We start from the raw sequence: 11818 nt of genomic DNA, 5'->3' as shown, positions 1-11818 counted from the left end.
GAGTGCCAACACATAAAGACCATGCAAGAATTTGATATTTATTAATGAAGGAGAAGTCTGGAGACGAAAACTTTATCGACATTTCCTCTGTTCACAAGTCTTTTGTGATTGGACATTGTATGGTTTCTGATATATGTTTTTCGTTTTATAAATATATATATATATAGAAATTCCTATCGACTTCAGTGTTCAGGAATTAGATTCTTGAAATAACCCAAAGAGTCTATGCATTAGCTGAACACTGCATATGAATAAGCTGCCAATGATTTTCGTGTGATACCATATTTCACTGAATATATCTCAGATAACCTAATAAGCCCAAAAAAAGAACTAAAACCTAATAACTGACCAATGAACCTACCTTAAACAGACGAGATTTCACTGCCCAACAAGGCAACAACAGTATACAAAAAATTGAAAGTTTGGAAACTAACAACCTCTCAAGTTTGAGGGAAGATTGAACATTCAGAGTCCATGGTTGGTATATCACACGTACTACAACACCATTAATAGTCTGAGCCTGAACTCATCCCCTCTTGAACATCCGCAGCTGCTTCATCAAGGATTTGCTGAGCGACCTCCAGTAAGCAGTCAGTTCCTCGTGCAAGGATATAAGTGCGGTTAAAAAACATGAGCCATGAGGCCATGGCTTGGCATTTCGTAGCAGCAAACTCCGCGCTTGACCATCCTCAGCTGCTTCTTGCCGGAGCCGGTAGAAGTCTTGATGAGTTGCACGGCCATCAAGTGGATGAAGTAGTGCGGGCGGCCATCGACCCTGTCAATCATCAAGACAGTCCAAGTAATGCAGAACCTGCCGTCCCCGAGGTAGACCAGGCTGCCTTCCGGCATGAGGCCGCAGACGTTGCCGTTCTCACGGGCCCAGCTGGGGAATGTGTCCTCCCACTTGTACCGGACGACCGGCGGGGATTGCTGGACGTCGACGGCCACGAGGCAGCGGTCCTTGGAGCAGAGGCCGAAGCAGAGGTTGTGGAGCTCAGGGACGAGCACGGCGCGGTGGTGGAAGGGCAGCTGCCAGTCGCCCTCCTTGCGCCACTCGCGGCGGACGGTGTGGAAAGAGTAGGTGCCCCTCTCCTCCGCCGAGACCCAGATGCGCGCGCCGGCGGTGAAGTAGGCGGTGAGCTGGCATTTTATCTGGAAGCCGTTGAGGCGGCGGAAGTCGGGCGGTGGCTCCGGGAGGGTGCGCCATGAGCTAGAGGAGCAGTCTAGCCTGAGGCGGGTGCCGCCGGCGTCCTGGATGAGGAGGGCGCAGTCCTCGCCGGAGGGCTTCCCTTGGTCAGACCTGTTGAGACGGCATTTGAGCGCGTAGAGCCTGCGCCCCAGCGGGATGACGAAGGTGCCGCCGGTCTTGTCGTGCTGGAGCTCCGGCCCCGTTGACGTGGCTCCTGACCTCGTGTCGTACAAGACGGTGCGCTTGAGGTTGCTGACGCCCACCAAAGTGGCGCCGTCGCCGGCGAGGGCGAAGTCGATGCGCTCGGGGTTGGCGAGGGGCTTGGGGATCTGCCCCATGGGGCTGGGGAGGCTGCGGATCTCTGCCGCAGCCCCTCTGGAGGCGCCGGACTGGAACATATGCTCGATGTTGATGCTGTACACAAAATAATCAGGCCTTTTATCCTTCATCACCACAAAGAGGCACTTCCGCTGGTTGCCGGCGGCCATCCTCCACCGATCTCTGTCCTGCCGGCAAATTTCTCCGTCCGGACCGGCGGAGCTGGTTGCCCGAGCCCCTTGTTGGACTTTAATGGGGTTGTCCAAGGACGGTTCCAGCTCCTCAATCCGAATCGAATCGAAAGAAGAATAAAAAAGGGTACTTTCCCCTTGGACTCTCGCCTGGTCTCGGATTCCTGAATCCTGGACTCGTGGTGGCTGGTGGCTGGTACAGTTGCTCTCCGGCTCTGAAAATCTGAAATGAAGATGGATTCACGCCGTTGGACGGGAGAATCAACGCCGGAAATCGCGCCGTTTCGGTCCTCCGCCGGCGGCAAACTCCTCCCTTCCTCGCGTACGCTTTCCCGGCTGCAACCGCCGTGGGCTCGCTGTAGAGGGGCTCCTTGTCGAATTCCTCGGCGGCCAAATCCTCCGTTCCTCGCGGCAGCAAACGCCGTGAGGTCGATGTAGCGGGGCGAGGGAGGCGGCGCTAATAGGGGGCGCCGGCCACCGTCGAGGAAGGGGGACGGAGGCGGGTGGTGTGAGGAGATCTTGTGGAATGAGGAAGACACCGCGTCTGGAGCGGCGCAGATTCTCTTTGTTTAGGAAACCTAGGTTTTTTTTCTTTTTTTTAGAACTACCTTTTTTTTTGACAAGATTTTTTAGAACTACATAGCTTTCTAGTAGTAGTATATCAGGCCAAAGCTGGCCTTGTTTTTCTTTGAGCAAAATGGCCTTCTTTTTTTTGAGAAACGTCCAAAGCTGGCAGAACGGGCACGCCCGTCCAGCCCAGGCACGGCCCAGGTGCTATGCGGGCCGGCACAACGGCACCACAGGCATGCTGGCCGCCAGGCGCGCCCTTCTCTGTTTGCGCAAAATACCTCGAAAAACATGGAAAAAGCCAAAAAAAAACCTCGAAAAAATGGAAAAATCCAGAAAAACTGCCCCAAGAAAAACCCTCTAAAAGATGGGAAAAAGCCAGAAAAACTACCCCTAAAAAATCCTCGAAAAAGCCAAAAAAATACAGCAAATTTAAAAAGTGGTAAAATATTACGTGGGATAAATATAGAGTTTTATTAGCTTCTGTTTCATTAAAACCTTGAGAAGTAAAAGAGTGCAAGCCATGCTATAGAATTACAAAAGGATAAAGAAAATACAAATCAATTTTTTTACAAATACTACAACTACACGGATCCTTGCCCCACGGTCGCAGCCTTCTCCTCGTCTCTCTTGACGTGTGCTATTCTGTGTCTAGCAGCTGGGTCCTTTCTTGTAAATAGAAAAATAACAATTAATTGTTTTTCGGCTAACCGATTTAGCGGGATTTCTTTCCATAATAGCGGGAACTTGAAATTGGGATCGTCCAGTTCCCTCCTAACAAAGGGAATTGGGAATGTCGGCGTAGGGCCCTCCTTACATACCACGCCCTCCCGGCGAGGTGAACGTGGCTGCGACGGTATGGTGAGGCCACGCGCCCTGTTGAAGGGAGAAGTCACGCGCGACTACGATAGTGTGAACCAGGGGCAATTTCAGATGAGATCTGTTTACTAAAAATCATCGTAGCAAACTTCAGGTGCATTCTATTCAATTTTCATGTTGTGCAGGCAATGGACCGTGGATGGATTACTCATACATGGCTAGTGTGAATTGGTTTATACGAGGTGTCAAGTAAATGTCACTAGCATGCCCAGGACCTATACGAGCTGGATCTATCATGGGGAATCAGGGGATGATAATGTCTCCGTCGTATCTACTTTCCTAACGCTTTTGCTCTTGTTTTGGACTCTAATTTACATGATTTGAATGAAACTAATCCGGACTGACGTTGTTTTCAGCAGAACTACCATGGTGTTGTTTTTGTGCAGAAATAGAAGTTCTCGGAATGAAACTAAACTTTTTAGAGAATTATTTCAGAATATATAAAAAATACTGGAACCAAGAACCAGCAAAGGGGGCCCCTGGGTGAGCACAACCCACCAGGGCGCACCCAGGTGGGTTGTGCCCACCTGGTGGCCCCGCAGACCCTAATTCTGACTCCATAAAATCCTATTTTTGGAGAAAAAACTAGGGAGAAAGTTTCATCGCGTTTCACGATACGGACCCGCCGCCACCTCCTGTTCTTCATCGGGAGGCCAGATCTGAAGCCCGTTTGGGGCTCCGGAGAGGGGTATCTTCGGTCTTTGTCATTATCGACCCTGCTCCATCGCCAATTCCATGACGCTCCCCACCGGGAGTGAGTAATTCTTTCATAGGCTTGCTGGTCTGTGAGGAGTTGGATGAGATTCATCATATAATCGAGTTAGTTTTGTTAGGGCTTGATCCCTAGTATCCACTATGTTCTGAGATTGATATTGTTATGACTTTGCCATGCTTAATGCTTGTCACTAGGGCCCGAGTGGCATGATTTCATATCTGAACCGTTTATGTTTTCACCATTATATCTATGTTCTAGATCTGATCTTGCAGGTCATATTCACCTATTACATGTTATGATCCGTAAACCCCGGGTTGACAATAGTCGGGATACTTTCCAGTGATGACCATAGTTTGAGGAGTTCATGTATTAACTATGTGTTAATGCTTTCTTCCAGTTCTCCATTAAAAGGAGGCCTTAATATCCCTTAGTTTCCTTATGGATCACGCCAGTGGCAGAGCTTGAAGCCCAGTCCTGGGCGGTCGAAAGGGAAGAAAATAGCCAGTGGGCATGTGTTCTAAGGCCTCATGGATATATGTATTGTGTATAAATTTTCAAATGATGGGTGGGCCACAGCACGGGATGGCCCCAACGTAGCTCCGCCACTGGACCCCGCTACCACGGGAGGGTAGGACAAAAAAGTCATGCAAATTCTTTCCATAAGCACGTATGACTATTTACGAAATACATGCCTACATTATATTTATGAACTGGAGCTAGTTTTGTATCGCCCTAGGTTATTGATGTCTACTACGCAACCTTCTTCTTGTAGACGTTGTTGGGCCTCCAAGTGCAGAGGTTTGTAGGACGGTAGCAAATTTCCCTCAAGTGGATGACCTAAGGTTTATCAATCCGTAGGAGGCGTAGGATGAAGATGGTCTCTCTCAAGCAACCCTGCAACCAAATAACAAAGAGTCTCTTGTGTCCCCAACACACCCAATACAATGGGAAATTGTATAGGTGCACTAGTTCGGCGAAGAGATGGTATACAAGTGCAATATGGATGGTAGATATAGGTTTTTGTAATCTGAAAATATAAAAACAGCAAGGTAACTAATGATAAAAGTGAGCACAAACGGTATTGCAATGCTAGGAACCAAGGCCTAGGGTTCATACTTTCACTAGTGCAAGTTCTCTCAACAATAATAACATAGTTGGATCATATAACTATCCATCAACATGCAACAAAGAGTCACTCCAAAGTCACTAATAGCGGAGAACAAACGAAGAGATTATAGTAGGGTACGAAACCACCTCAAAGTTATTCTTTCCAATCAATCCGTTGGGCTATTCCTATAAGTGTCACAAACAGCCCTAGAGTTCGTACTAGAATAACATCTTAAGACACAAATCAACCAAAACTCTAATGTCACCTAGATACTCCAATGTCACCTCAAGTATCCATGGGTATGATAATACGATATGCATCACACAATCTCAGATTCATCTATTCAACCAACACATAGAACCTCAAAGAGTGCCCCAAAGTTTCTACCGGAGAATCAAGACGAAAACGTGTGCCAACCCCTATGCATAGGTTCATGGGCGGAACCCGCAAGTTGATCACCAAAACATACATCAAGTGAATCACGTGATATCCCATTGTCACCACAGATAAGCACGGCAAGACATACATCAGGTGTTCTCAAATCCTTAAAGACTCAATCCGATAAGATAACTTCAAAGGGAAAACTCAATCCATTACAAGAGAGTAGAGGGGGAGAAGCAACATAAGATCCAACTATAATAGCAAAGCTCGCGATACATCAAGATCGTATCACCTCAAGAATACGAGAGAGAGAGAGAGATCAAACACATAGCTACTGGTACATACCCTCAGCCCCGAGGGTGAACTACTCCCTCCTCGTCATGGAGAGCGTCGGGATGATGAAGATGGCAACCGGTGAGGGTTCCCCCCCCCCTCCGGCAGGGTGCCGGAACAGGGTCCCGATTGACTTTTGGTGGCTACAGAGGCTTGCGGCGGCGGAACTCCTGATCTATTGTGTTCCCCGATCGTTTTAGGGTATATGGGTATATATAGGAGGAAGAAGTACGTCAGGGTAGCCACGAGGGGCCCACGAGGGTGGAGGAAGCGCCCTAGGGGGGTGGGCGCGCCCCCTACCTCGTGGCTCCCTCGTTTCTTTCCTAACGTGCACTCCAAGTCTATCGGGTAGGTTTCCTTCCAAAAATAACTTCTCCAGAAGGTTTCATTCTGTTTCGACTCCGTTTGATATTCCTTTTCTTCGAAACACTGAAACAAGGGAAAAAACAGGAACTGGCACTGGGCTCTGGGTCAATAGGTTAGTCCCAAAAGTAATATAAAAGTGTTCAATAAAGCCCATAAACATCCAAAACACATAATATAATAGCATGGAACAATAAAAAATTATAGATACGTTAGAGACGTATCAGTTATGACTGTTATATGATGAATATCATCCAACGAAATCACCGATCCAATGCCTACGAATTTTCCATATACTGTTCTTACTAAGTTACTATTGTTGTTGCTACTATTACACTTGCTACAAAATCATTGCTATCACTATTACCGTTACTGCTCACTACTAAGGAAAACCCTAGTAGTAGCGCTTGTTTTATAGCTATCAGTAGCGCTTGTACAAGCGCTACCAGTAAGGCGCTACTGCTAACTGGTAGTAGTAGCGCCGGTTTTCCAGCGCTACTGCTATCCTAGTTAGCAGTAGCGCCGATTTTCCTATATTTTTTAAAATGCAGCTTATTGTCGCTGTATTTGTATAGGTTTTATATACAGTACTTTCATATGATTTTATGACCATGATTAGTTATTATATATAGCAGTGGGTGAAATGAACATGGATTAGATTCAAGTGGAGGCAACATGTGGTGCACATTGAAAGTACTACTAATCACCCACTGATATATATATATATATATATATATATATATATATATATATATATATATATATATATATATATATATATAATAACTCATCATGCTCATATAACAACTTAGCATCATGCATCATCATAATAACTTGGTCATCATTTTAGTTCATGAGACATCATATAACAACTTGGTCACTAGTCGTAATGACAACTCCTCATCATTAACTCTAATACATTGTAGCACATGATAACACATTGTACCTACGACCTACTCCTCTCTCATAGGACCTACTACCCTCTCTAAGGTAAAATAGCATAAAACAGGATAGACCTTGACTCTTCATTACGGATAATGGGGATTATCCTGCCTCTAATTCTTGCGCTTCGCACAATGTTGCTTCCAGGTAGCTCCCTACGATTGTCCGTACATTTTTTTTTCAATCTTTGATTGTCATGTCTTCATCGGTTTTAAAAATCCGGTATGAACAACAGTGAAGCCTAGGATGACTTGGCCGTAAGGTCATAACATCAAGGCGACCTTTCGGAAACATGAGATCAGGCACACAATCCTTCGGGATTTTCTGTTGAAAAATAATAATAACATCGTAGTTAGCAATGTAGTTTAGCTTTAGAAGAATATATGCAAAAGATGCACGGATTTGGTAATAGTAAAAAATCTTACCATGCCATCTCCATGGATGTTACTATATATCTTTGTTTCCGTTCGCTCATATTAATTTGTTATCTCTGTTTATCCTGTCAATCTCATCGCAGACGGTTAGTAATACGTATTCGACAAAGATCTTCTACATTATCGCCCACAGGTTGGTTTGTTGAATTGTGTGCCCTGACAAGCACATAATTCACAAAAAATACCGTATGGGCTGTCTATAATGATCGCGCACAATTCTGATTACCGACCTGTTTGCCGGGTATCACACACATCTTGTTACGCTGAATCGTTTCTGTTCACCTCGATCATCGCAAACGGTTTATCGGAGCGAACTGTATGCTGTATATCGCACACACCTTGATATGGATGTCCGTTTCTGTTGTTCTGTCTCATCCAAACAGTTCGTATGGATCAACCGTATGCCCCGCATGGCACACGCAACTAAAATCTGAACCGTGTTTGATGTATCATTCATCGCAAATATTTTGCATCTTTTTTGACGGTTTTTATACATCACCGTTTGCGATTAATGCATCACACACAATTTCGTCAAAGAGTCTCTGATCGTAGTGTCGCGTTAGAAGCATCCTGCAGTAGTGCTAGTGTATTAAGTTTGTGGGAAAACAGAGTAATGCAATAAGAACGATGACATAATGTAGACAAGATCTATTGATGTAGGAATAGGCCCCATCTAGTTATCCTTAATAGCAACGATACATACATGTCATGTCCCCTTCTGTCACTGGGATTGGGCACCGTAATATCAAACCCATCACAAAACACCTCTTCCCATGGCAAGAAAATCGATCTAGTTGGCCTAACAAACCAAAGATTCGAAGATAAATACGAGGCTATAAGCAATCATTCATATAAGAGATCAAAACTCAAATAAATTTCATGGATAAAATAGATATGATCATAAACTCAAAGTTCATGGGATCCTAACAAACACATCGCAAAAAGAGTTACATCAAATAGATCTCCAAGAGACCATTGTATTGAGAATCAAGAGAAAGAGAGAGAGAGAGAGGAAGTCATCTAGGTACTGCCTACGGACCCGTAGGTCTACAATGAACTACTCACACATCATCGGAGAGGCACCAATGAGGATGATGAACCCCTTCGTGATGGTGTCTAGATTGGATCTCGTGGTTCTAGAACTTGCGGCGGCTGAAATTGTGTTTCGTCGACTCCCCTAGGGTTTTTGGATTTTCGGGGTATTTATAGAGCAAAGAGGCGGTGCGGGAGGCGGCCGAGGTGGGCACAACCCACTAGGGCGTGCCTGGGCCCCCAGGCGCGCCCAGGTGGGTTGTGCTCCCCTCGGAGCCCCCCTCTAGTACTTCTTTGGCCCAACAGGTGTCTTCTGGTCCAGAAAAATTCTCCAAAAAGTTTCACTGCGCTTGGTATTGATTTTCTGCAAAGTAAAAAACAAGCAAAAATCAACAACTGACACTGGGCACTATGTCAATAGGTTAGTCCCAAAAAATGATATAAAGTTGCTATAACATGATTGTAAAACATCCAAGAATGATAATATAACAACATGGAACAAGCAAAAATTATAGATACGTTGGAGACATATCACGATTCTTGCCTGACACCTGGCCTCCTTTAAATAGCCGGCTGGTGAGAGGAACCCGGTGTTGTAGTTAATGCCGACCCGCTAGTGAACCGACGTGTGGTCGAAGTAGGTTTCTCGGCACACACGCGGGTTTAATGAAAACGTTTGAATGCGGCGAGGAGTCGTGTTCAGCCGGACGTGTAGCGGGCGGCGCCCTCGGCCGTCACGCCGCTTCAGTGGCGGAGTCAGTGAGAGGTCGCGTCCGCTCTAGGTCGGCTATGTGGAGTGACCGCTGTACAGCAACATGATTGTGGGCAGCTAGCGCCGGGCGAGAATGCGAGCGGGCGAGGGAGGAGGGTTTTGGGTGGTTCAGGGTGGTCAGAAGCGGGGCGTGGGTGCTATCCGAACGCCCGCAAAGCCCCCCCCCCACACACACACACAAACGCATTTGTCTCCGTTTTGCGGGAGAAAGTGTGTCCGGACCGCCCTACGAACCGATGTAGAACCGTGTTGGATGGCACAACACGTCCGGACCGTGCGGTCTGGACGCTTGCGAGCGGTTTGAGGGTTGGCGCTGGAGATGTCCTGAGGGGCGCAATGTTGTACCTCCTGGAAAGAAAAGATGGAAGTGAAATCGTCATGATGGACTTTACTAGTGTTGTGCTAAACTTTCACTAGTGCAGAACCGGGCTTTAGTCCCGGTTCGTAAAGGCCTTTAGTGCCGGTTCCGTAACCAGCACTAAAGGGTGGGGACTAAAGGTCCCCCCCTTTAGTACCGGTTCGGCACGAACCGGCGCTAACATGCCACCACGTGGCACGAGCCAGGCCCGGGTGCGTGTAGGACATTAGTACCGGTTGGTAACACCAACCGGTACTAAATGTTTGGGGGTGTTTTGGTTTTATTTTTTATTTTTCCTTTAGTTTTGTGTTTTCAATTTAATTTAGTGATTGTTTTACATTATAATGAGTTGTTAAATCATTAGGTGAAAGTACCGCAGATTAGTTTCGACTGGATGCATGTGGATCCTAGCTAAGTGATCAAGTATATGCCATATCCATATTATACTTGATCACCTAATTAAGTGATCAAGTATAATATGGATATGGCATATACTTGATCACTTAGCTAGGATCCATCCAGCTGAAAATAATCTGCGGTTTCTTTCATAAATGATATAATAACTCATCATCATCATATTAATATAAAAACTCTTGCATCATATCATCAACAACAGTATACTAGCTAGCTAAAAATCATCATAGTCGTCATTACCACTATTTAATTAATCATCATAGTCATTACCGCTATCTAATCACCACCAACACTAGCTTAAAGAAGAAACATTCACTTGTACCAGAAGCAAAGATATCATCGAGTTCAACATGGTCATGATATTATAAGCGTTCATAACATCACAAAAGCAAATCACTCTTTGAGATTAAGTTCAGGACGAAGAACACGGACATGAGAGGACAAGTACTAAGAGCATGAACTAGCTCAATCACTCCTGCTGCTCTCTCTCGGGTAAAATAGCATAGAACATGTATAGCTCTCCTGATTCATCATACTGGAGCATGCAGATGAACCTGTCTCCTAATCGTGGGCTGCGCTTCTGATTGCTTCCCCCTAGTACTTCTCTGGGATCGTTAACAATTTTGCTCCAATCTTTCACTATTAAGCATTCATCGTTTTTAGAAATCCTGAATGCACTCATGTGCAATGTAGGATATCTTGGCCGTAAGCTAACCATTGACGTGCGACCTTTAGTCTCAATCCACTGAGGCACAACTGTCATCGGGAATCCCTGTTGAAAAACATCGTATAGTAATTAATATACTTAGCAATGAAAGTTTAGCTTCAAAAATAATGTATGCAAAAGATGCACTGAGGACAAATAGTAAAAATCTTACCATCTTTCCTAAATAGATGTGACTGTAGTTCAATACGATCACTATTGGTCGCACGTTTTGAGTACTAACATTTCTAAGTGCAGGAAGAAAATTTGTCTTGACAGTATGAAGACCTTCAAGCCATGAAACATAATGACTTATCTCCTCGCAATTTAGTTCAGCTCCGGGATAGTAGTAGGTCCTGTCTACTAAGCGTCGGACATGTTTGCTTCAATGGAAATATGTTGTCAATAGAAATTAGTTGTCAACTATTTTTGAATAAATAATATCAAAGACATAAATATATATATGGTTGAGAAACTCACATAATGGTAGAACTGGAGGCGTCTGCACATCGACCCAGATGTCTCTATTACTTCAATATCATCTTCCGGACGAATATCAAAGGTGATAACCATATCAGGCTCAAATGCATAAGCCTTGCATAGTGCTTGCCAAGTTTTGCATTCAAAATAGGTGTATGTGTCTGCATTGTATAATTTGACATTGAAAGTATAACCATGCTCGGTCTTCAGGTAAACTCTCTTTACCTCTATAGTTTCCATAGCACTGAAACCTATCTTATCCAAGACAAAAAATCTTGCATGGCAGGGGATGCGCTAGTAGAATAATGAAAATTTAAAATTATAAGTTGAAACAAATGAAGCATATATAAGTCATGCTTAATTACGAAAAAAGACTTGTCGTTGTGACTTACTGTATCCACTTCGAAGGTCTCATCCAGCTTGATGCTGAAGCGCCTATCATCAACAAGGAAATTTCTGTCGCACAGGCCACGCTGGTCTTCACAGTATTCACACATAATGAAATCTTTTTCGTCGTCAGACGACATTTCCTATGTTCATATAGGTGAAACATTAAACACTTACTAGTTCTATTAATTCAACTAATTCAACTAAGCATTTACTAAAAATAAACTTGTTTTATTAATTTTCTTACTAAAA

General features: G+C 44.7%; 1 protein-coding gene across 1 annotated transcript; it reads right to left on the bottom strand.

Annotated features, from left to right (window-relative positions):
* Positions 1-230: 230 nt before the first annotated feature.
* LOC109761992 (uncharacterized) lies at positions 231-2256 on the bottom strand. Its single transcript, XM_020320804.3, has one exon. The coding sequence runs from the start codon at positions 1675-1677 to the stop codon at positions 622-624; it is 1056 nt and encodes a 351-aa protein (XP_020176393.1). The 5' UTR covers positions 1678-2256; the 3' UTR covers positions 231-621.
* Positions 2257-11818: the final 9562 nt, after the last annotated feature.

Source organism: Aegilops tauschii, chromosome 1 (genome assembly GCF_002575655.3).
Source record: "Aegilops tauschii subsp. strangulata cultivar AL8/78 chromosome 1, Aet v6.0, whole genome shotgun sequence".
NCBI lineage: Eukaryota > Viridiplantae > Streptophyta > Magnoliopsida > Poales > Poaceae > Aegilops > Aegilops tauschii.
Note: the sequence above shows the minus strand (reverse complement) of the source record. Positions and strands in the feature narration are given on the sequence as shown.

What these genes read in the sequence shown, in the direction of transcription:
- LOC109761992 (XM_020320804.3), bottom strand. Translation starts at nt 1,677, where the DNA reads ATGGCCGCCGGCAACCAGCGGAAGTGCCTCTTTGTGGTGATGAAGGAT.